The sequence below is a fragment of the Amblyomma maculatum genome, chromosome 2 (assembly GCF_055883805.1).
Source record: "Amblyomma maculatum isolate TAMU_Amacu chromosome 2, ASM5588380v1, whole genome shotgun sequence".
NCBI classification, from domain to species: Eukaryota; Metazoa; Arthropoda; class Arachnida; order Ixodida; family Ixodidae; genus Amblyomma; species Amblyomma maculatum.
This window is the reverse complement of record NC_139345.1, coordinates 202,005,566-202,029,973: the sequence shown is the minus strand read 5'-3', so window position 1 is coordinate 202,029,973 and position 24,408 is coordinate 202,005,566. Positions and strand designations below refer to the sequence as shown.

The following is a 24,408-nucleotide window of genomic DNA, read 5'->3' as shown; positions in this document are numbered from 1 at the left end:
AAGTTCAGTACATGTTGCAGCGGCGTCTTCCGGGGGCCCTTCGTTGGTCCTCTCGACGCACCGGCACTTGGTCAGTTTTTACGAAAAGTGATAATCTCAAGAAACAAAATATGAAGGGCACTTAAGTTCCGCCTTTAACGGTGTAGTGTAGGCCCACATATAAAGCCCCGCTTTAACCAAGCCGCATCTGAGTAGCCTGGCTCGGCTTAAACAGCACTGGATGGTTGATCCACCATCCCACTTCAAATGAGTAACCCCAGTTGACAGCTCCTCCAAGCTTCACGGTACCGCGTGGTTAAGATAAACCATTGACGAGTCAGTGCTCGACCAGGTCGGCTGGAGCGCCATGCTCGTGATATTTCGCTCCCAACGGCCAAGCCGGACTTTCCGGTGAACTTCAAAGCTATGGTGTTCAAAAGTCCAAGGGGGCGGCTGCAGCAAAGACGAATGATCGGTTCATTACCACCCCCTTTAATGTTCAAGGTCCCGATACCTGCTTTTCAATGTTTCCCGATAATGTTAAGAGTTAGGGGATTTCCACTTGCTAACACCGAATGCCGGTCAATGGAGCAAGCGCAGTAAATGTCTGAGGATACATTCCACGGCACCAGGATTTTTGAAGTGCACCGAGGTGTTTCCGTGTTTTCCATTTCTCCTCTGTCGAAACGCGGCCGCCGTGAACCGACGAACTCGGCAGGTGAATGCTGAAGCTTTCGGGGTGGATCAACTCGCCGTAATCGTGGGCTCTGTTGCTATTGCTTTGATCACGGAGAGATGGATGCCCTCCCTGTTATTTTAGCCGCCTTTAGTTTGAACATTCTGGTCATGCTGCTATTGTTTTGCCTTCGCTCTTCCTTGCTCCGGGAACTCGCGTTTTTTCCTTCGCTGCCTGGAACACTCAAGCGAATGCGTCAACATTGGACCGGCGCGTCTCGACAAGTTGCTGATGTTTGTGTGTTTCGAGCCGAAACGCTGTAAGCTCACATAAACAGTTGCGATTGCATCATAGATGCATATGGCGATGAGGCTTCGCGCACAAATGGCAGCAAGCCAACATGGCTAGGCTGGGAAGAGGAGGAGGAGGAAAGGCAGAGAGGGAGGACAGGGAGATGGCAGCGTCGGACCACCGTGGAGCGCGCTGCTGGGGTATCGAGCCGGAAGCGTGCATTTGCTCACGCAATGTACACATCGAAGAAAGAGGCCCAAAATAGTGCCATCAACTTGGCCCCTTCCAGTCCCACACTTTACTTCCCGTGGAAGTGCTTACGCCAGCGGAAAATGCGTCGCACAATACGCCTACACGTGTTCATATTGTATTCGTTCTCTCTTTTCCGTTTCGCAGTGTTTCAAAATGACCCACAAAATGTACCCCTCCGTTCCATGCTGGCGAAAAATTGGAGACACCTCACCTCCGCCTTTAAGGGTTAATTATTACCGTCAGCGAGTCCACCTGCCCACACAAACACCACTGCACCGCACCTCCTCTTTCATATGAGAGCATGGCGGGAATTTCCATCTTCTGCCACCTTCCAATCATGCCAAGTGGCAGATGAAGCTACCTTGTACTAAACTTGACAGGTGGCATGCTCCGTTTTTGATAATCACAATCGTCAAGCGAAAGACCGCGCGACATACACATAGCGCCTCCGCGCAGCTGTTATTGGACGGACAGTTTTCGTAGCGCACGACGACTACATACCAACGGCTCCATTTCAACAGCGAGGTTTTCATGTCCGCACACATATGGTGCCAGTTGTCGATTGTCTCCTCGCCCATCGCGCCGAACATGCAGAGGTCACGTGGTGCATGACGCTACACTCCGCGGCGCTCATTCAGCGATCTGCATCTCGGGGTCATTCGGCCACGCGATTATCCGGTCATGAACGACGCATGCGCTGCCGACGCCCCATGGTTTCATCTGACACCGGGCATGACACTGGTGTAATAATCGCGCAATGCTCGGAACAGACGGGCGCACACTATGTATGTCGAGTATAGCCCAAGTCTACAGTAACCACCACACAATTCCTATGCGACAGAAAGTCGTCCACTTTCAAAGATTTTTGGTATCTAAATAAAGGTCTAAAAATGACACCGAATTTCGATGTATCTGGCTTGTTTGGTACAGTCAGATATCCAAAACGGCGTTTGTTTATTGTTTGCGGAGTAACGCACACACACACCTTGTACCCCTACCGGCACTTAGCAAGTGTCGTTCTTTAAGCTGTCTCCTATTGTAGCTTCATTCCTTCTAGCGTCTACAGCCACCATGTCTAGCCACCGCTGCTCTCAGATGTCAGCACAACTGTCAGGGTATAGTGCCTAGAATATATTCTAGGCACTATAGTCAGGGCTTCCGGGGTAGAGTGTAACTACTCAGTACGCATACCAGCACCAACCAACCTCCCGGGGAGAGCGCGCACTCGTCTTTCATCACTGCATCGATTGTCAAAGCGAACAGTGTGTGACGCACGCCACCAGTTCTGCAGTGTGAATGCGCAAGGTAGGATTCCGCGGAATGTGCGCACGTGCAGCAGAATGTTGCCAACGAGAGCCCAAAAAGTGACAACTAAACCGCTGTACATTCATCGGCGTTTAGCTGCTGCAATAGTCTGAGGCTCGAGGCAATGCAGCGCGGTACTTTCGCAGGCCATGGTCCTGTTTGTAAGCAAATGCTCATCCGACGACTTCACTTCAGTCGAGGGCACGCGGCAGGCCAGCAGTGTGTTTCGCTGGGCCCGCCGCCAAAGAGGGCCATTGCCCGGCAAGCTTACTTTCTCGGAACGCCACGTGGATGGATGGAAAACATTTCAGCATTTAGAGGGCACTGTGCGCCCAAGCGTTGCTCCGGCTACAGCGCAGGCGGTCGAGCCGCGCTGGCATCTCTTCGCATCCAAGACACGTGAAGTTCTGTAGTAGGCACACCCATGCGCCGGTCACGTGCCTGTTGACGCTTCCGTGAACGCCAACACAACGCTACCGGAGACCCCTGGAGATACTGATGTTGCGACAAAAAGCATACTACGCTACACGGAAGCATGCACGCCCTTGTATACGCCACAGAGTCGGAAGAAAACAGGCCCTTGTACTTTTTCTCCTTCGCTCCGCTCCCGCGCAATCAAGTCCTCTCCCACTGAACTGCCTTTGAAGACACATTTAAGGACGAGCGCTGACTGTTCCTGCTCCGTTGGCACATTCTTCACTATAAGGATGTCTGTTCACATGCACCCCCATATTCTCCCTGTCTCTCCTTCCTCTTTTTTCAAATGCAAAACAATTGTGTCGCTTCATGTTATCGATAAGTGAGAACAAGTGTAAATATTAACTATAACGGTGCTGTTTTTTACTTTCTGTTCGCGGAGCTTTGTATTCAGTTTGCTGCGTGCTGTCATGTGGACTGCTTGTAACGGTGGACGCAATGGCACCTTGAGCTGCATACCGCTGCTTTTCTACTGCGTCCCCTCTCCAGGAGGCACGTCCCCCAAAAATAATATCACTACAGATTCTTGCTGTACAAAACTGAATGCACAGTACTGCACGCCGTATTTTAAGCAAAAAGAAATGAACTGCGCTAAAGTTTACGCAATATATCTCATTTTAAAACTTGTCGCCGCAACAGGCGCCCAAAAGAGGTTGGTTCCTCTTGAATGAATGAGTGTCGGCGTGCAGTCGGACGACACCCATACACCACCGTACGTATACAGGTGTGTAGAGACGTGTCGACGAGAACAGTTTGACAAGATCTGCAGCAGAAATAAGCCAGCTTTATATGATCTTCAGAAATATGTTCTATCTTCGATTTTTTTTACTTGAGCGCTGCTTTGACTGGCATATTGCATTCTATGTATTCGGACGCAATGCACAGCTAACAATAATGCTGCCTTGTTTGTAGCATATACACCACCCTAATATGCCTCGGACAGTTCATGCAATAGCGCGGTCGGGCTAACATTATTATCCCCCTAATCACTATTCATTCATTGTAAACCGAGGCCACATTTACAAGGGTGGATCGCTCAAAATCATCTGTAAGAACCGTGCGCCAGAGAACCTATATCTACCGCTTCGTTGTAAAAGCTCTCCAGTAGTGGCATACATGCCATCGTGCCTTCAATGCTTTTGACAAAGACATCGGCCAGAAATCTGTCTCTTAAAAGAGCAGGGATTTTAAGGCATGCCTTCAAATCATGCAACCATTTATTCCGCTTACTGACCACCTCGGAATACTACCGTGATCTTGCTAATGATGGAGATGAACATAACCATATGCATATTCATAGAGGTCTCACGTAAACGCTCTAACATTTCGCTATACATATTCACCATAGACAACTATCATATCACAGGTTGAAACTTAAGGTATCTCGGCGTCATAATCAGCAATTAACTAACATGGATGAGCATATCACAAAACTAGCTGCTGACACGTCGAGAACTCTGGGCGTTACTAGAAGGTCACTTTCGCTATCACCGTCATCCATTCTCAAGCTTGCGCACGAAACTTTTATTCGCCCGAAGCTCGAAGACGCATCCGCAATTTGTTCCCCTCATCATACGTACTTAATTAACGAAATCGAATCCATCCAGAATCGCGCAGCCCGTTTTATGTATTCAAATTATGACTTTCACTTCAGCATCTGCAGTATTAAGACTCCTCTCGGTATCAGCCCATTAGACCTAAGACGCAACATTTCTCACCTATGCCTGTTCCATAAGCTGTACGAAAACTTCCACGATTCTCTGTTAGTTTCACCATTGCGCACAGCATCTCGTCTGTTCATCTCCATGAGCATCCATCGCTTACAAGGATTTACTAACGCCTTTAACAAGTCTTTTCTACCAGCCGCTATTCAAGAATGGAACCAGCTTTCCGAGCATATTGTAACTGAACGTGACCCTAATAGATTCAAAGAACGCCTCACATGTCATTTCGCATTAAAACCGATTGTTTCCTCTTCCTTTTTATTTGCAGCGCCTCCTTCATTAGAATTGTATTTGAGCATTTTGTCTTTTCATGCTATGTTTAGACCATGAACAATTGCTATTTTTATGTGTTACCTCCCCCCCCCCTCCCCCTCTATGCAGTACCCCATCCGGGGCATTACGGGTATAATAAATGATGAATGATGATGATGGTCAGTTCTACGCCAAACATTCCCGAGAAAGTTGTGAATTCGGTTGAACAATTCACAGTTACCTATTTGCTATATTCATCTTGGCGTGTTTGAGCATCGTTTCAGATCAGCACACTAGTTGCAAGACGAACCGTTATTGGTGCCCGGTATACACGAGTAGAGCGGCTGCCTGCGCGGCGTGTTTTCACGACAGCTGATTGAAGAAACGAATGCTCCGGAATGCTCCGCCCAGTGGTACCAGGAGTGAAGACTCACCGATGCAGAAGGTGGTGCCGACCATGATAGAGGCGATCCAGGCTGTTTTGCCCTTGGACTCCTGGAAGTGCTTGAGAAACTCCAGGTAGAAGATGCCGAACGTATAGGTGACGCCGTCGGCGATCACGTGGATCATGAAGGACGAGAAGACCACCACCCAGCCCCAGCCGCCGTCTGGCGGCGGGGAAAGCGCTGACGATGTCAGCTGGTGGCCCGACTTGAGCACTCCGTTGGCCGAAGGCTCCGTCGTGCTCCTCTGCTCACCCATGTCCGAGATGGCCGGACTCTAGCCTTCGAACGCTGCTGCGGTGCGCCCTCCAGCGGCCCGTGCTTTCGGGGTGGAAGAAGCCTGTTTGCCGCAGGCTCCTTGCCTTTGGCCACTGGACTGATATTGCACTGCTCGTGGCTGTAGCCAAAGTACTAACCACAGGGCCACTCTAGTTGCGGCGGTAACAGGGCACTGAAGCGTCGAAATGGCTTTTCCTCCAGCGCGCTGACCGCGCAGTCGACTTCAGGTCCTGTCCTCAGTACTCGTTCAGTCGCTGCCTGAAAATGGAGAGCGAGAGGAACAAACACTTGCACTAAAAGAAAGCAAAGAAAATAATGCCTTTAGCACCATGCACACGTGTTACTTGCGTTTCACTGCACGTCTATTGCCGGTACTACAAAAAATGACGGAGGCTTAACCGTACAGTTAAACCTATTTACTGCGAGCGAAAGCGCCAAACACAGTGGCTCAGCAGTTAATAAGCACCCGACTGATTCGAATCCGCTCCCATGTTATTTTAAAGGGAGTATCAAGCCAATCACATATAAATGAAAGGTGAACGTGCGCAAAATTAATTACTCGTCGTTTCACTGTCTAGCTTGCAGTGGCCAGCAGCGCACTTCGAATTATCTGGCCGCAAGTGACAACGGCGAGGAATCAGTTAGCGACGCTTTTAATACGATAAAAGCCCCATCGCAGAAAAGAGAAAACTCGCGGCCGGCGACCTCTGCAACAAAAAATTTGCTAGTTTGCTGGCCGTTGGCTAGAGGACAGCGATATCAGACGAATGAAAGTGAGAGTTAAACTTTTCCATGTATCTTGATTGCGCTTGTGTCACAGCCTCTAGACATCTTTCGGGAAACACCCAGCTAGATAACCCGAAAAGAGGTCTGGTTGTGCGCGGACAGACGTGCAGCGACCAGGAACAGGGCCATGAAGGACTAGGTGTAAACTCGCAAACAACTTCTGATGCTATAGCAGTGCCAGGACATAACGTTTTTTTCTTGTGTGAGGTATAGCCCATTTGAGACATGTTTTCCCTGCACTAGATATTGCCATCTCACTTTACGAAGCGCGCAGTTTATCGCACCAGTGTCTCCACGAACAAGGTCGCGAAGATTTCCAGAAACTGTAGTGACAGGCGGACGAGTTGACAAGGCCCTATGAAATAATAAAAAAGGAAGCAAAGCATTTACTCCGAGAAAAAGGACCTCGGCGCGTGTAACAGGGACCGAGGCATCACTGCAGCACACAGTGTTCGCGCACATCTTCTTTCCGATAGTGGGTTTATAGCGGCCGAGAAAGGGGAGGAAACATACATGCCAGTTTTGTTCTCCTGCGTTAGAAAAGGGAGAAACGAAGCAAATCTCGGGTTGTAAGTTGGGCTCGTTCGCACATTACTCTGCACTTCACCGCATTGATGAATGATTTTGTTTTGCAAAAATATCAGCAGCATTGCAAGCTGCTTGCTAGAAAGCGTGTAGCATGATCAGTGCATGCGTAATGGATACATTTGCGCGTGAATATCACTGTTCTCGTAAAGCATATAATGTTCAGCTTTTTTTTTTCAGTTTCACTGAATGAAAATGAAAGTGGAATAGTTATCAGCATCGCCTATTGCTCTGCGGCGCTGCGAAAAAAATATGCATCTTTTATGTAACAGTTGATTTACATCACAGAGGAGTCGCCACTGCGTTTGGATGTCTTCATCACATGGATCGAGCTGAAGATTTGGAGGCGGATATATCAAAACGAGCGCATGTTACAAGATTGCGAATATATATTTATTTATGGTATTTATTTATTTATTCGTATTACAATTCTTAACGTAAGTATTCGCTGGGTGGGCTCACACAAAAACCACATGAAGTAGGACATCAAATAGACTAGTCTTTTAATACGAATGACTAAATAAAAGTTTGCAGTCACAGTATGTTGGCCGCGTTCAGTGATTAACCGCTTTATTAATCCAGCTTGATTGATACTTTGTTGACGACGAGAATTGCGCTCTAATTCTGCGTTTGAGTGCTCGAAAAACATGTGATAGAAAACAGTTTTCATGTGAGTACTGCCCATAGCTGGGCTGAAAAAAAAAAAAGTGAGCGCCAAAGTCTAATTTTCAACTCCCGGCGCACGAGATGAAAATGTGCAAGGATTTGACAGTATTCGCTCTTCACCAGTTACATGACAAAAAATGGAATACTGCAGGTACGTTGGAATAACAGAGGAAGGCGGCGGTGACCAAAGCTTGAACTCAGAGCCTCACAGACCTGCCTGAATGATTCGTATTTCGCAGCTGAGCCACTTATACCAGCAAAGCATGGGTACATTCGAAAAGAGTGCACTAAGATGGTCACTGCATACACCGCAGTAATTCTGCAGCGGACAAAAGAGGTACGACGAACCGGTCAGCAGAACGCACAGTCAATGACATAAAAGCAGCAACCACAACCTGCAGAGTTGGAGCTTCAAAAGTGGTTTAACGGCAACTACGTGACATCGCAGGCGTTTTCGACGCAGCTGGATCAATAATTCACATAATCTGGACATGTCTGATTGCCTCAAATTCACCTGGTGGAGTGTCAAGAATAATAAAGGTCACTCGTTGGAGAATGAAGTTTGTAAATGGAGTTCACATATGTACAAACAGTAGAGGCAGCATTACTCGTGCAAAGGTAAGGTGCAAAACCTCTGGGGCCTTGTCAAGTACCAGCGCAGAGCTGATGACATCTGCTTTTTCTACGGCCCGCGTCTCATCTCTGGTGGCTGAGGCTCTCGTTAAAAAGCCGAAGACGCATGATGCGCCGATATTTCGTTAGCCCAGAATGCCCTTCCGGAATAAGTATTTTCCCAGTTCCAAAAGGTCTAAAGACCACGCTTCATTAACGCCAACGAAGAACACTCAGCGCGCAACAACGTTGCCGAGGACCAACAAAAGAAAACCTTGGTATGTAACGAGCTTAGTTGCAAGGCGAGCTTGTTTGCTATGGCTGTCGAGGCTTGCAGGTAGGCGCTTGCAAGGTAGGCGCTGGCTCGAACGACTGGTGCTTGCATCTCGTGCCGGCGCGCTGGCGCCAGGTCTTCTTCTTTTTTACAACCCCCCCCCCCTCCCCTCCCCAGGAGAAGAGGGAGCTATTCTGGCGACTTAAGGGGACAACACCACGTCTGGGTCGTAGTACGGTTTGAGCCGAGAAATATGGACGGTCTCACGCCCACGTCGTCGAAGGTCTGGCGAAGGCGTGACGGGCTCAACAATGTAATTGACGGGTGAGGTGCGCAAAAGGACGCGGTAGGGTCCTTGGTATCTCGGCAGTAGCTTGGAGGAGAGGCCAGGTGACGCACAAGGCACATGTAGCAAAACACGGGCTTACGGAAGAAAGCTATCGGCGGCGTGAGCTGAGTCAAACCGATTTTTCTATCGGCCCTGGTCGGAAGACATAAGTGAATGAGTGAACGGGCGAGCTTCCTGCACTCCTCAGCGTATCCCGAGGCTTCAGACACAGTGGTGGTTTCAGAAGAATCGGGCCGGTAAGGAAGTATGGTGCCGAGTGGCGAAGATGGCTGACGTCCATATAATAGGAAAAATGGCGAGAACCCCGTAGTGGTCTGCGTGGCGGTGTTATATGCATACGTGACGAAGGGTAGCAATGTGACCCAGTTTGAATGGTCGGCAGCTATGTACATCGACAACATGTCGCCTAGGGTTCGGTTGAATCTTTCAGTCAGACCATTAGTCTGCGGGTGGTAGGCCGTAATAGTGCGATGGGTGATATTACATTGCTGCAGGAGGGAGGAAACCACTTCAGATAAGGATACACGACCCCGGTCGCTCAACAATTCCCGTGGCGCTCCGTGAAGAAGGATGAAGTAGTGTAAGATGAAGGTGGCAACATCGCGTGCCGTACCAACAGGTAGAGCGGTGGTTTCGGCATAACGGGTGAGATGGTCTACCGCTACAGTGCCCCAGCGGTTTCCGGTTGCAGTGTGGGGAAGTGGGCCGTAGAGGTCGATGCCTACTCGGTCTTGATGGGCAAGTAAGAGGCTGCATGGTGCCGATGGAATGGCGATGGGCGACCTTCCGGCAATCAAGGCATGAACGAACGAACTTGCAGATGTAGGTGTACATTTCGCGCCAGTAGAAACGCAAGCGAAGCCGAGTATAAGTCTTGAATGCGTTAGCGTGAGCGGCTTGCGGGTCAGTGTGAAATGAAGTGCAGATTTCGGAACGCAAGTGTTGAGGAATGACGACCAGCCATTTGCGGCTGGTCGTCGCACTTCCATAGGGTAGCGGACAGCGAGACAGTGCGTTGGCGTCGGTATGCGTAATTCCAGATCGATACACAACACGAATATCATATTCTTGAAGCCGTAATGCCCAGCGAGCGAGGCGCCCAGTTGGATCCTTAAGGGAGGACAGCAATCACAGAGAATGGTGGTTCGTAACGACCTCGAAGGGTCGGCCGTACTCATAACGGCAAAATTTTCCTATCGCCCAAACTATGGCTAGACACTCCGTAATTGAGTAGTTTAACTCCGGCTTCGTCAAGGTGCGGCTCGCGTAGGCGACAACATAGTCAGCACACTCGGGTTTGCGTTGCGCCAGAATAGCACCGATACCTGTGCCGCTTGCATCAGTGTGGATCTCAGTAGGAGCATCAGGGTCAAAATGTCGCAATATGGGCAGTGAGGTAAGCAATTGGTGCAGTGTACTAAACGCCTCGTCACAGGCAGAACACCAGCCGGAGAGGTCGTTGCTTCCACGAAGGAGGGTTGTCAGTGGCGCGATGATGGAAGCAAAATTGCGGTTGAAGCGTCGGAAATAAGAGAAGAGGCCTATGAAACTTCGGAGTTCCTTTATCATGGATGGTTTTGGGAACGCAGTGACAGCACGAAGTTTAGCTGGATCGGGGAGATGCGTCGGGAAATCCGGCGAGAAAACAACAATGTCGTCCAAATAGCACAAGCAGGTCTCCCACTTGAGGCCGCGCAATATGCTGTCCATCATGCGCTCGAACGTGGCAGGTGCATTACACAGCCCGAACGGCATGACGTTGAATTCGTGCAGTCCGTCTGGCGTCACGAAAGCTGTGTTGGCACGGTCTGCATTGGGAAGCGGGACTTGCCAGTATCCAGAACAAAGGTCCATAGATGAGAAAAAGTCTGCGCCTTGTAAACAGTCAAGAGCGTCGTCGATACGCGGCAAAGGATAGACGTTCTTACGAGTGATTTTGTTCAACCGCCGATAGTCAACGCAAAAGTGGATGAAGCCGTCTCTTTTGGTGACAAGAACGACGGGAGAGGCCCAAGGAAGGTTGAATGACGCCACGCTTAAGCATGTCGGCCACTTGTTCTTCAATGATTTGAAGTTCGGTCGCGGAAACGCGGTAAGGTCGTTGGCGCAGGGGCAAATTGGTACCGGTGTCGATCCGATGTGTAACAACCCATGTGCGGCCTAAATTAAGATGCGACAAATCAAAGGAAGCACGGAAGTGGTCAAGCAGGGCAAGAAGCTGGGTCTGTTGAGTCGGCGTGAGCTTATTGTCAATAGAGCTGGCGAAGATGTCTACTGGAGATGAATACAGAAGTAGCAGTAAGCGCAGCAACCGGTATATGGCAAGGGGTATCATCGCAGTTGTCACATTCGAGCATCGAGGCAAAGAGTTGGACGTGTCCCAGACACTCACCACGAGAGGACGGGCAGTTGAATGGATTGATGGCGCTAGAGCCAGCTTCAACAGTAAGCACGGAAAAAAGCAGGGGTAGACAGTGCCGACGCGTGAAGCCGTCGGAAGGCGTAGAGATGACAGATCCGTCGGAAAGAGAGTCGGAAAAAACAGACATAAGAACGGCAGAACATGGCGGGATTGAAACACCGTCAGCCACAGCGAGGTTGGCGCAGGTATGAACGGTGTCGGTCGTCGTAGTAATGCAGGGGGGAAACAGCACTAATTCTGCACGAGTGCAGTCGACAACGGCCTGATGTTGGGATAGAAAGTCCCAGCCCAAGATGACGTTGTGAGAGCATGATGAAAGAACGATGAATTCAATGATGTAGAGAGCGCCCTGAATACGAACTCTCACTGTACAGGCTGCCGCAATGTATATGAGCTGGGAATCGGCGGCACAATTTTTCGCTTAGCACGGACACAGTAGCACCAGTGTCAACAAGGGCAAGAACATCGATGCCCTCCACGGAAACTGTTATCAAATTCGGCGGCGAAAAACAAGGGCTTAGATCGTCCGTCAAAAATGTAGTTCTTGCCTCTGAACTGCGATCACTAGTTTTCCTGCGGCGGGGTTGAATGACGCTTCATGAGAGACACCGAGCGGCGACGCGGAGATGGAGATTGACGACGAACAGGGGTCGATGGGCTCGGAAGTAGGGGTTTTGGTAAAATGCCGTGGAGGCGTATGCTCGGTGGTTGGTTTCATCAAAAGAGGTCATGACGCGGCGATGGCAGTGACGCATCACGTGTGCAGCGATGCCAAAGGCGTAGCAAATTGGCAAGTTGTTTGGTGTTCGCCATAGTTGGAAACGTTGGGGCGCCGGCGGACAGCAGGAATGGGGATGACTCGAGGGGGAGATCGAAAAGGAGGAAACACTGGCGGCGGCTGTCGGGTTATTTCAGCCTAAGTAAGCGGCGCTGTAACAGGATACGCAGCAGTGGGGGGCGCTGCAGCGGGAGGCGCTGCAGCGGGAGGCGCTGCAACGGGAGGCGCTGCAACTGCAGGGATTGCAACGGGAGGCGGATGAGAAACTGATGGCATGGCCTCGGGCACTTGCTCCCGGATGAGATGTTGAAGTGTCGGTGCCAGATTTGATGGCGGGTTCGGAGCAGAGGGAAGCAGCGACAGCTGCTGGGCGACCTTCTCCCTGAAGAACTGTCGGATCTGGAGCAGGAGAGAAGTGCTGACTTCTCTCGTTACGTCGATGTTATTAAGAGTCGCGGCCTGTGTTGAGGGCAGCCGAGTGGAGACTCGCCCTCGGCGTAGTTCGTCATAACTCTGGCAGATATTGATGATCTCGCTGACAGAGGTGGGGCATTTGGCTGCAAGCATGTGAAAGGCGTCTAGCTCAATGTCCTTAAGCACATGCTTGATGCGCTCAGTCTCTGTCATTGATGCACTGACGCGCTTGCATAGATCGAGGACGTCTTCAATATAACTAGTGAAGCTTTCACCGAGCTGTTGGGTGCGAGAGGAAAGACGCTGTTCAGCGCGAAGTTTGCGCACGGCCGGACACCCGAAGATGTCAATAAAAGATGTCTTGAAAGCGGACCAGGTGGCGAGGTCCGATTCGTGGTTTTTTAACCAAAGGTTCGTCACATCCGTCAAGCAGAAAACGACATTTGTCAGCTTCATGCCGTCGTCCCACCGGTTGTGAGCGCTCACTCGTTCGTAGGAGGACAGCCAGTCTTCCACATCATGGTCGTCCGTGCCACTGAAAATGGCGGGATCCCGTTGACGAAGCGCACCGGGACAGGTTGCGGGTGGCAAGCGGTTGGTTGGATGACGTCACCTAGCATCGCGGTAGCGGGGGCACGGCTGCGTAGCTCGCTGACTCGAACGACTGGTGCTCGCGTCTCGTGCCGGCGCGCTGGCGCCAGGTCTTCTTCTGTACAGGTAGGAAGTCGACAGGACCGCTCTTACCGCTGTACTTGACGATGCCTATGCATACGTAGGGGCCGCTTTGTGCGCTTGCGCATGAATGCAACCAACCGTTATATCTCCATTACGCAATGCGAGGGTAGTTTTTGGCAGCCGAACAATCGTCTGTATTATTCTGCCCGCGACTGTTTGCTTCAGTGGCACTTGTAGCATAGGTGCACCATTGTGCATTCAATAGCCCGTCATCAAATAGGCCTGAATTAGTTGGTATAAAAGCTGGAGAAGGGTAGTCGTTCGCCGGCAGCCTTTGAGTACTACGGACCTGCGCATGCGGCAATTCCTACTGCGCCATCGGCTGAGTCTTCGCAAATGCACTCCCGAAGCTTTGGCTTTTTCAGCAGCAACCGAACCGCATGCACTGACTTCGTGCACTTTGGAGGAGGAGATTTTCATATACCACGACAAAGTTACCGATATAGGCACCTTGCAAAATTCGTTAAGTGGGCTTTCTGACATCGCACGCTGCGCCAAACATGGTGTAACTGGCCTCAAAAAAAAAAATAGAGATAAAATACTAACGTTTTTATATGTTACTGCTCCATAGATGCATATAGTGCTGCTATAGAGGGATTATATGAACAAAGCATGCCTCATAAATCAATAGAATTATGCCTGGGCCATAAAGTTCTAAAAACTGGCATCCCGCCATTAGTGGGAAATTAAGCACCGAGTTGGAGCTGACTTAACTAATATTGCCAACTCCAGTTTGGAATGCGGTGCTAAAAAATGACTGGTTGTAGCAGACGAAACAAGCCTAAAGAAAAAGGAGATTGAGAGACTACGAATGGCAGTGACTTGGAAATTGAGGTAGATGACAATGCTGTCTTGAGACAACTTATAAGCCGGGAATTCGCGACACTGGGTACTAATGGGTTATATTCTCCCAAGCGACTGATGAGCAGGTTTTTGTGACATCTACGCATGTCTAAAATAGCGACATTTATCGCGCGTTTCCATTCGTCCGGATGAAAGGCAGGTAGCAAATGCAATGCGAAACCGAGATAGCACCTGTTCATTGGGCGGTTGGTAATTTTTGTTCAAATTAATAAAATATTTTCTTTTGTTGTACCGGGTACATGAATACATATCTCAAACACATCTTATCATGTCAAGGCATCACAATGCGTGCACTAAGCTACTCTAATATGCTTGGCAGCAACAACCAATTTGAACTATTTATAAACACATGTGCCGCATGTCAACGATTCTACCAGTCTGTAGTTTTCGTGAAATAAAAGCAATAAAGAGAAAAATAACTTTCGTGTTAGTAATCGCGCCTGCCATGCAGAGGCTTGGGTCGAGCCACAATGGTGACAAACTTAACGCATTGAGTTTCATATTTTTTTCAACACGTTTCTCTCAATTCTGAGGCACGGCGACAGATTTTGGCTGAACGAGCCAAATGTGCTGCTACCCCGTATAAAGCCAGGCGAAGAGGCGCACAAGAGACGCACAGTGGAAAATGGCCACTTCCTGTTCTGTCGCTCTGTTCTTCTCGTCTTCGTCGTTTCTAGCACATTTGCATTTCGGATTATTTTGCACCAGCTATAGTGCGCATCAGACAACAGCGCTGCACACTGCCGCCATCGCCCAAGTCCTTTCCGAGGTCCACGATAGCACAGTCGCGTTTACAGTGAGGCCACCGCCTCCCACAGTAGAAAGTCGTAGCAGTTCAGGCGCTATGGAAGGCTTATGGAAGGTGCCAAAAATATACGCACCTGCGTACGCGCCGTGATGCAGTAACCCATGAGCATGCGTTAACACATAATGACGCCGCCTGCATGCGCATGCAGCCGAACGGTTGTTTACAAGCTCCCACGAATATTATAGGATATCACTCCAGTTAGCTTCCGAGCACGGAATTCAACAGTAGCACAATTGGAGAAATGATACCCTGAAAAGTTCTCGCAAAAAAGCGCCTTGAAACTCGAAGTGAGGCCCACCGGAAGGAAGGACAGAAGCTGTCATCTGCACAGCCTTTCACAACGTGCTCGGTATGGGGAGGGCATGACGAAACGCGCCCCTCGAGAAAAATCCGAGGGTCAAGAAGCGAAAGCGATGCGCAACTCAGACGGACGGATGTGACAATGGTTGTTTTACCACGCCGGTATTGTTCCCATTGTCTTTAGACGTTCGCGGATGAAAAAGAAAAGTATATTCTATTTCAGCTACGTTCTAGAAGAACTGACGTTATTGCACCTGCTGCGCGTGACACCTTGCCAACACAATCCTCTACTCCCCCCATCCCGCCAGTAGCCTCTGCAAATGCACATTATTTGTCAGGAAATTCATAAAGCTGGCTGAGTATGATTCAAGGCTGTATAGAAATGCTGACCGCACCGGCTGCGGTCAGCTTCGGCCCCTTCCGTTGGCACGTGTGGCTCGGCTCAAATCCTTCATAAGACACTGAATGGAGTCGGGCTAGTTAACCACGGGAAAGCTGCCGCTACGTCAATGAATGCACGTGAGCAGTGAGGTCCACGTGATCCTGGGATGTACAAGGCCGTGACACATAGGGCTGTCGCGAGACTTCACAGGCCGGATACAGGACGGCAGTCTGTAAGGCGGGCTGTCCGCAAAGGCGGAAGAGCGAAAAGGTTGATGGCCTACCTTGACAAGGGGCGGCCGGAGCTCCGCTGAAACGCCGGCGCGCCAGTGTACCGATTCACGAGACCACGCGCTCGGAGTGCTCGCGTGACATCCGCCGCGGCTGTGCGAGTGTGGCGGTGCCTCGGGTGCACTGCTTCGGTGCGCGACGGGTGCTGCATCACTGCCCTCCACTTAGTTGCCACAGGGTCGGGTCAAAAACAACCAGCAAGAGAGAAGCGTGACGCAAGACGGCCCTCCCTCCTCAGCTGTGCATCTCTCCGGGTAAACAGCTGTTTGGACCCTGGCCAGAAGCCTCTTCCGCGCTCTCCGTCGCCCTCGTCTGGGAGCGCCCCGCAACTGCGCTCCTCCTCGCGCTCCGCACCCGGCGGCCGTCTTCGCGGAACGTGCCGGCAGCTCTTGCAAACGTTGCCGGTGGCAACAGACGCCCTTCACGGAAGCCGTTTGACTCGTGACCGCGAGGAGGCAGGGACGTAGCGCAGAGTCCGAAGCCACTACCCGAGCACAGTCAGAGCTGGCGGCGGATGACGGCCACTCAGCACCGCCCATAGGGATCAACGAGGATTCACGCGGCCTCTTAGAGCTTGAATACTAAGGTAATACACGCCCGAAACACCTGTTATGGAGCCCGACAATGACGCACCAAGTGCGACAGAGTCATCGCACTCGGCCCAGTATGGCTGACAGGCGCACACGTGTCGTTGGCCCGTGACGCCTCGACAGCACTGCTCAGTTTACATCACAGCTATCCAAGAAGCACCGGCCCATTCAACATTTCCGAAATACTCCACATCCCCGGAGGAATCATCAGGAGGCGTGAGCGTTGCAAACGCCCCTTTAAACCATAGCTCTACCTAGCCGTGATCGTCCCACGGGCCTCGTAGGGTCTTCTCGTGTACACGTCGGAAATACAGAAGCCAACTGACTGTTCTCTGCGACGAACATGACGTCTACCACACGAGATAGATTCACGTGAGTATCTAGACGACGGTATCAGTTGGGGACATCAACTTTCGCGGAGAACGCGCTGCGCCAGGAAGAGCAGACGTCATCGGGCGTTACGAAAGATTTGCCCCGCATTCCCTGGCGTCAGAACCAGGGGTGTGGCGCAGTGGTAAGATACGATGAAGCGCGTTAAAAAGAAAGGAATATATTTGGCGGAGTGCCAGCCAGCCTCTGTATGACACATAAAGCAGCCGCCACCCCAGCAAGTACAGTAAAATAAATGCGTCGGAAAAAGTGTCGCCACCCGCGGCATGGCGCAACGACACGCGGTAGGGCCACGACGATTGCAGTCTGCACGGACGCACGTGCTGGCGAAACTTGCCTGCTGCAATAATAGCCTCGTCGCGTGTGCTCGGCGGATGACCGAAGACGCTAATTGCCGGCAGTGCAGAAGCTGTGACAGTTCGCAGGCAGAATACGCAAAAAAAAAAAAAAAAAAAAACGCGCGGAAACTGCCTGAACGTTGCCCTTTCCTAAATTCTCTCGCTTAGTTCCGTTGCAGGGTTTTGACGATGAAGGCCGCGGCTGCACAGAGACATTTGCAGATTGCTTTCGAGAATGGCTACTCTGCATATATTCTTCTAAATAATTTATCGTCCTAGCTTTTAACAAGAGTGCAGTTATTCTTGCATGTGATAATGGTTATCAACTTCGCGGCTCTATACTCCACCACAAGACAGTCTTATAATGTGGTGAAACTAGGTAATAGCTATGCAACATCTTCATCGCGTGATGCGGGGAAGCAAACACATGCGGTACACGAGACGCTTCTTGTGCGCCCAATATCGGCTTCACTGTCAAGAAACCTTGACAGTGATGCCTTGTCCTCAGTGACAATTAATATTATATCCAAGACCTGCTTTTGGATTTCACTTCTGTGGCTAACTGCAGGGTAACGAGATGCGTTTCGGCGAGGCTGCCACATCGGTCAATATATGCCTATTCGTGGGGGCGCTAAGGGAGCGCGTATAAGGTTCCCTGAAAAGAACACGCAGGAAAGGAAAATGTAATCCTGCCTACTAGGCGCGGAAACCAAGACGAACCGAGGTTAAAGTGTAAACTCGGCAGCGATTCCATCGCGGGTTTCACAGAGCTCAGAACGCAAAATTACGCGGCCCAAATGGCACCAGCACACATTGGTGACAGAGTGAATACCACCTCGACTTCCTGACTACGGGATTCAACTTGCTAAAACGACATGAAAACGTAAAACATTCACGATGGCAGTTGCTATGGATTTATTTTTTCTCCGAACTGGTTGAGGTGGTCATTTATGACACCCTCAAATGGAGACAATTGCACAGGTTGAGTCTTTTTGTTTTGTTGTGGACCCGCAGAACCGAAGCATTACAGTCGGGCGAATAAGTCCAATACCAATTAATGCAAAAATAAACATGCAACCCAGTGAAGCTTATTCCAAAGCCAAGAATATTAACCGAAGGTATTTTATTTCGATTGCATTACAAACCTCCATCGGAAATGCGGTGTCATAAACATTGCCCCCATTAGCTGGAGGGAAGTGGTATCGCCAGACCATAAGTGACAGTTGTACGTTGTATAATGCATCTTTATTAGATCCTTGTCGCCGTGTGTGTCGACACTTTCTGGAAAAACATCTAGCTGCCAGCCGGATGGCCAAGGAGATGGCTCTTCTTGTGTGCACACACGTGTAAAGGTCCGCCGACACAGCCATGAAAGCACGACGCAAACGTCGATGTAAAAGCATCAGCAAATAACGATACCTCGTTACCAACGCATGCATAAGACTATGACTAAAGAAGCACCGAATATTCGAATAATGTCCTACGAATATCGCGTACGTCACATCAAAGAATATGCTGCAATATAAGCCTATAGTATTGCTTACAATTAGCAAATAACGTAGAAGGGCGTAACATGTCATATCGAAAAGCTCAGTTCAATCCTCTGTGGGGTCCCCACGGCCCCTCTTAATGTTTCAAACTACGCGCGCATGCACGAGCAGCGCCAATGCGCATGAGCGAGCTGTCAATAACGGGGCCGGAATGTGATCGGCGATTCAGCGGGGATAGATAAAGGATAAGTACGGCGGAAGAGACACGAGAATTTCGGCGGGTGCCTTTGGTCGTTGCACGGCACGGACCTGTCTGATGTACACGGACGGTGGAGCGGATTCCTGCCCGTACGAAGACTGAAGCGGTGCTTCCGGGGATGCGTGGGTTGCTGCCAGTTCCAGTTGTTAGCAACCGTGAGGGGACCTCGAGCCAAAACAGAGAGCTAACACCAAGGCACCGATTTCCCGAAACATGGCATGGGCAGTGATTATCCGTTATCCGGGCAGCGAACAAGATTTAATGAGACGAGTTCTCCGCGCTTTAAGCCCTTGTACAGGACCGGCATGTGTCCCAGGAAGTGTTTGTCCGCACCAGCACATGAAAATTTCGCACTCCTGACATCTAAAATTTGACCTCTGGTGTCTAACGATGACTATAACCTAATTTGAGCAAGGCTAATTCAGTAGTCACTTCCAAATTTAGATTGGGGAATTTTGCCCTACGGACCCCCAAAATTAGACCTCGCCCGAATCAGACCAAATTCAGTGTCCAACCTTATTAGAGTGTGGCCAACTCAGGGGTGATCTTCAAAATTTAGGAGGGCCGCCGCCAAAATTAATCCCTGACCTGAGTATGGTACCCTGTGGTGACTTCCAAATTTAGGTGGAACACCCCACAATTTGACTTCATGTGAATTTGAGCAAAAGTGGTCTCCAACCTGACTTGAGTATGGCAAATTCAGTGGTGACTTCGAAATATAGGTGGGCCACCCCATTAATTTCGCCGTCTAGACGCCCGAAAATTTACCTCATCCGAATTTTTCCAAAAGTGGTGTTCAAGCCAATTTCATTTGGCCAACACAATGATGCCCTCAAAATTTATGCGGGCCATGCTCAAGAATGCGCAAGCATTCTCCGAACATGCAGGTAAAATAGCCTGATGAAAGGAGAAGTAGGAAGCGTCTTGAGGAAAGCGACCGCCCTGATTATATGCCAGAGGGAAAGACTGCTCCCTTCCCTTGCCGACAAAGCCGCGTTTAGGCGGCTGCTTACGAAGGTGACAAGGCCGCAACGGAGCGCGTAACCATTCTATACTTACATCTATTCCTGATCATGGGTTATCGGTCTTTATCACAGATGACACCAATATCAGAACTAAAGCGTGCATCATTGTGTTCTTCGATGGAAAACAATGATTGAAGCAACGTCCTTGTGCTGATAGCATCAATGCTGACTTGATAGCGATTACCGAGAGCTATAATGACGAGTTCGGCAATTTTGTATTATACCAGCGCCACACGGCAAAAGACACAATTACTACACGAGGACACACAGGCGCTGATTTTTTTAATACCAACCATGCATGAAACAGCAACTAGTCCGCACTCTTACCGTACTGAGTTATAATTTCTATAGCGGGTGTTGAGGCTATGGGAGAGGCTAAACAGTAGATTATTCGAAATCGGATTCCCCTGTAATCACAGACGTTGAGTACCCCTGTGTAAGGGATCGAAATCTCGGTTGGGCAAGCACTCAGCGCCCTCACTGGCGGGAATTTTATACTGCGAGGCGCTTCGTTTGGCGATGTGCCGCTTTCGAGACGGTTTTAATGCAGAAAAATTTCTTGCCTCGTCAGGAATGTGTCATCTTGCACGAGTGGTCCTCATGGTGTCCTCGTTAGGAAGAAGTTAAGAAAAATAAGTGAATCCACTTCAAGGACTCGAACCCCTATCCTTCTGTTTCCCAGCCGAGCGAGTAAACCACTACTCTAGGCCGACTTCCTGGAAGCCCTGTCCTTACTGCATATCGCTCCCCTCTGCACTCCCCACTATCCTTTCCTGTCTTTTTTTATTTCCACCGGCCGCAGCTCGGGTGCTTGAGATATTAGGTTGTGATTACCACGGCCGGCAACATTTTTCGACTTCCTTTTTAATTAATTGTTCACAAACAACTACCTCACCTGCTACCACCCCTTAAGTGTCCTTACTCGGTGCACGCAGAAATGTGAACATTGTACGTACAGTAATCTGCATTAAGGAAAATACGTCTTCTAGTTTATCACAGTCCTTGGGTGGAGTATTGACTAAAATAAGCTTGGTGCTAACGGTGCATTGCAGAGCGAACGTGTCTACAGAATTATGTGCTTACATCTGCTTGGGCTAGACAACACTGGAGCTACTCTGAACTATCCTGGAAGTAAGGTCATGTCAATATTATACAGATTTTGGCTGCTCAACGAATTTATCTTGTGAACGTTCTCAGATTAAGTGTGATCAAACCAAACTGACTGAATTCGTTTAACTCAATTTGCTTTTAGTGTGTTTTGCAAAAACTGCCACTAACTTCATGACGATAAAGACAAGTGTCACTTGATGACAGCGACACTAGTTATGCCCGCGCATAGATAGAAGCATAAGAATAGTTTTACATGCACTCCTAGATCATGAATAGAAGCTTTGAATAGCAGGCTACGAGTGCAGCTTTAGACAAATCTGTATTAGGTGTCTGCTCAGTAGTCGCCATTCTGACAGCACCTTTGAGGATGCACTATACGCATTCTTTTTTAAAGTACAAATCAATAGCTGAAAGACCAAAACTTCCAATGTCTGGTAGTGCAAATGAAACCTTTAATGCTGAAATAACACTTGAAGAATCAAAAAGAGTGCTGTTATCAGGCAAAAACACTGCTCCAGGGCCCGATGAAATCCATTATGGAATGTTAGCTCATTTATCTAAAACCTCAGTTGAAGCACTATTGAAACTCTTTAATAAAATCTGGATATCCGGGAAAATTTCAGAGGCCTGGAAGAAAGCTATTATAGTGTCTCTTTTGAAGCCTGGGAAGTTGCTAAACTCCCCAGGCAGTTATAGGTCAATAGCTTTGACGTGCTGTCTAGCGAAGTGCTTTGAAAGCATTCTAAATTTACGACTGATGTTTGTTCTCGAATCTCGAGAACTGCTGGACATTTAGCAGTGCGGTTTCAAGAAAGCATGTTCCACCCGTTATTACCTTGTCTGGCTGAAAAGTACAGTTCGAGAAGCGTTTATACATAAGCAACACTGCCTTGCCATCTTTTTTGAGCTCGAAAAAGCCTACGACACCATATGGAGGTTTGGGATCCTACGGGATTTAGGAGAGCTTGGAATTCACGGCATGATGCTAAAATGTTTAACCGACTTTCTACATAACCGATCTTTTCAAGTACGTCTTGGTTACATCCTTTCTAAAAACTTCACACAAGAAACTGGTGTGCCCCAATGGTGCATTTTGAAGTACGTCTCTTTTCATTGTAAAAATGACGTCTATAGCAAAGGTAATCCCGAAGTCCATTGCGTACTCTGTTTATGCTGACGACCTGCAAATTGCATGCACATCAGCCACCGTAGCAACATGTGGAAGGCCGATACAGCTAACAGTAAATAAACGGAGCAGATACAAATGGTTTCAGATTTTCCACACAAAAGTCAGTAGCCATCCTTTTCTCTCTCAGACGAGGACTGTACACTGTCCCCACAATCTGCCTGAATGGAATTACACTACCAGTAAAACACGAACACAAATTCCTCGGTTTAACTTTTGACAGAAAGCTCTCTTTCTTCTGCCATATAAATGCCCTAAAACAGAAAGCATTTAAAGCTCTCAATACATTAAAGGTCCGCTCACGTAAACATTGGGGGTCTGACCGGCTGTGCCAATTGCATATCTAACGCTCTGTAGTGCGCTCTTGCCTCGATTATGGTAGCATAGTGTATTGTTCAGCAAGACCCTCATATCTGAAACGATTGGACACTGTACATAATTCAGGTTTGCGTCTCTTAAACGGAGCCTACAGGACATCACCTATAAGCAGTCTTTATGTGGAAACCAATGAGCCATCTCTTGAAGGTAGAAGAACCATGCTAACATGTTCACATAATCTTAAGATCCGTTCACTACCAAAACACCTTTGCTACCCCATAGTTGCAAAGTGCTCAACTAGAACCCTGTCTAACAACAAACCTCAAGCAATCAGACCATTAATTCTTCGCTTCGAACAGATATGCTAAAAATTAGACACTTGATTATCTTCCACACATTGCCCGAAAACCCAGTCCACTGCCCCCCTGGTACCACATCCCCGCTGTACACGACTTTACATTGACACACTTCCGTAAGAAACAAACACCACATGAGCAGATAGTACAAGAGTTCTCGGCACTAAATGACAAATACAGAGATTACACAGCGTTCTTTACAGATGGGTCTAAAACGGTATCTCACGTTGGAAGTGCTGTAATACAAGAAAACTGGGAAAAATAGCGCATTTACCGGAGTTATTATCCATTTTCACAGCTGAATGTCACGCTATTTCTTTGGCAGTATAAAAAATATTAAAGACAGGTTTTGAAAATAGCATCATTTATACCGATTCTCTCAGCGTTATCACAGCATTAAATCATAGAAATGCTACAGAACCTCTAATCGGAGACATCATTCAGGATATAATAGCCACAGAAACACAGGGGCATACAATTAAATTCTGTTGGGAACTAAGCCACGTTGGAATCAGTGGTAATGAGAGAGCTGATGCATGTGCTGCAGCAGCCCGTCATACTAAAATACAGCCAGTCAACATAACACATAAAGTTGTTCTAGGACTTGTAAAGAGAAAACTGAGTAAAATGGCAGACCTCATGGAATAACAAAATTAATAATAAATTACACCTTGTCAAACCGATCATTGATGAATGAAAATCGTGCAGTCACCAAAAACTCTTCATCGAAGTCATTTTATGTCGTCTTCGCATCGGACAGACTCATCTGACACATAGCTTCATGCTGAGGTGAACTAACAATAAACCACGCCCTACGTTCATGCACTGAACTAGAGAAGTTGAGGAAAAAATATTTTGCACATTTTTACACAGAACAGGTCCCTCTCCATCCCAGCCTACTGTTGCGAAAAAATACACTGGTCGAAGTTAACAATGTTCTCCATTTCCTAAAGGATGCAAAGCTCCTGAAAAAAACTTAAAAAAAAAGCATATATATATATATATATATATATATATATATATATATATATATAAAGGAAAGAAAGCCAACAGTCGGCGAGGCCTAGGAAAGCGTTGGGGATGTTACTTTGTCTTTTTTTTTTAATGTTTACTTGGATAATCACAGAAATTAGTAATGTAATCTTGTTTAGGGGAAAGGTAATTAAACACAAAGTAGAAGAAAAAAAAATATATATATATATATATATATATATATATATATATATATATTGTGAGCCTTCCGTGGATGTTATTTCATTTGTATATGCCATGATCTTCCTCTTTCATTTGTACATACCATCATCATCGTCCCGCGGCGCCGGCTCCGGCACGCGCCTGGGTTTTGTCACCGGATTAAAAACGCTAGACAAGGCATCGCTGGCCTTGCCGTCACGACCTTGCCG

General features: G+C 48.5%; 1 protein-coding gene across 3 annotated transcripts in view; it reads right to left on the bottom strand.

The window, feature by feature from the left end:
* Nucleotides 1-24,408, bottom strand: part of LOC146201075 (monocarboxylate transporter 12-B-like) — a 109,669-nt gene that overhangs the window by 22,563 nt on the left and 62,698 nt on the right. For 2 of the 3 annotated variants that reach the window (XM_084595619.1, XM_084595620.1), the window contains one exon: nucleotides 5,391-5,936. In XM_084595619.1, the coding sequence (XP_084451745.1) occupies nucleotides 5,391-5,658 (268 nt within the window). In that variant the 5' untranslated portion in view covers nucleotides 5,659-5,936. Of the gene's footprint in view, nucleotides 1-5,390; nucleotides 5,937-15,936; nucleotides 16,272-24,408 lie in introns of those variants that run through there. The other variant, XM_084595622.1, reaches the window with a different exon arrangement.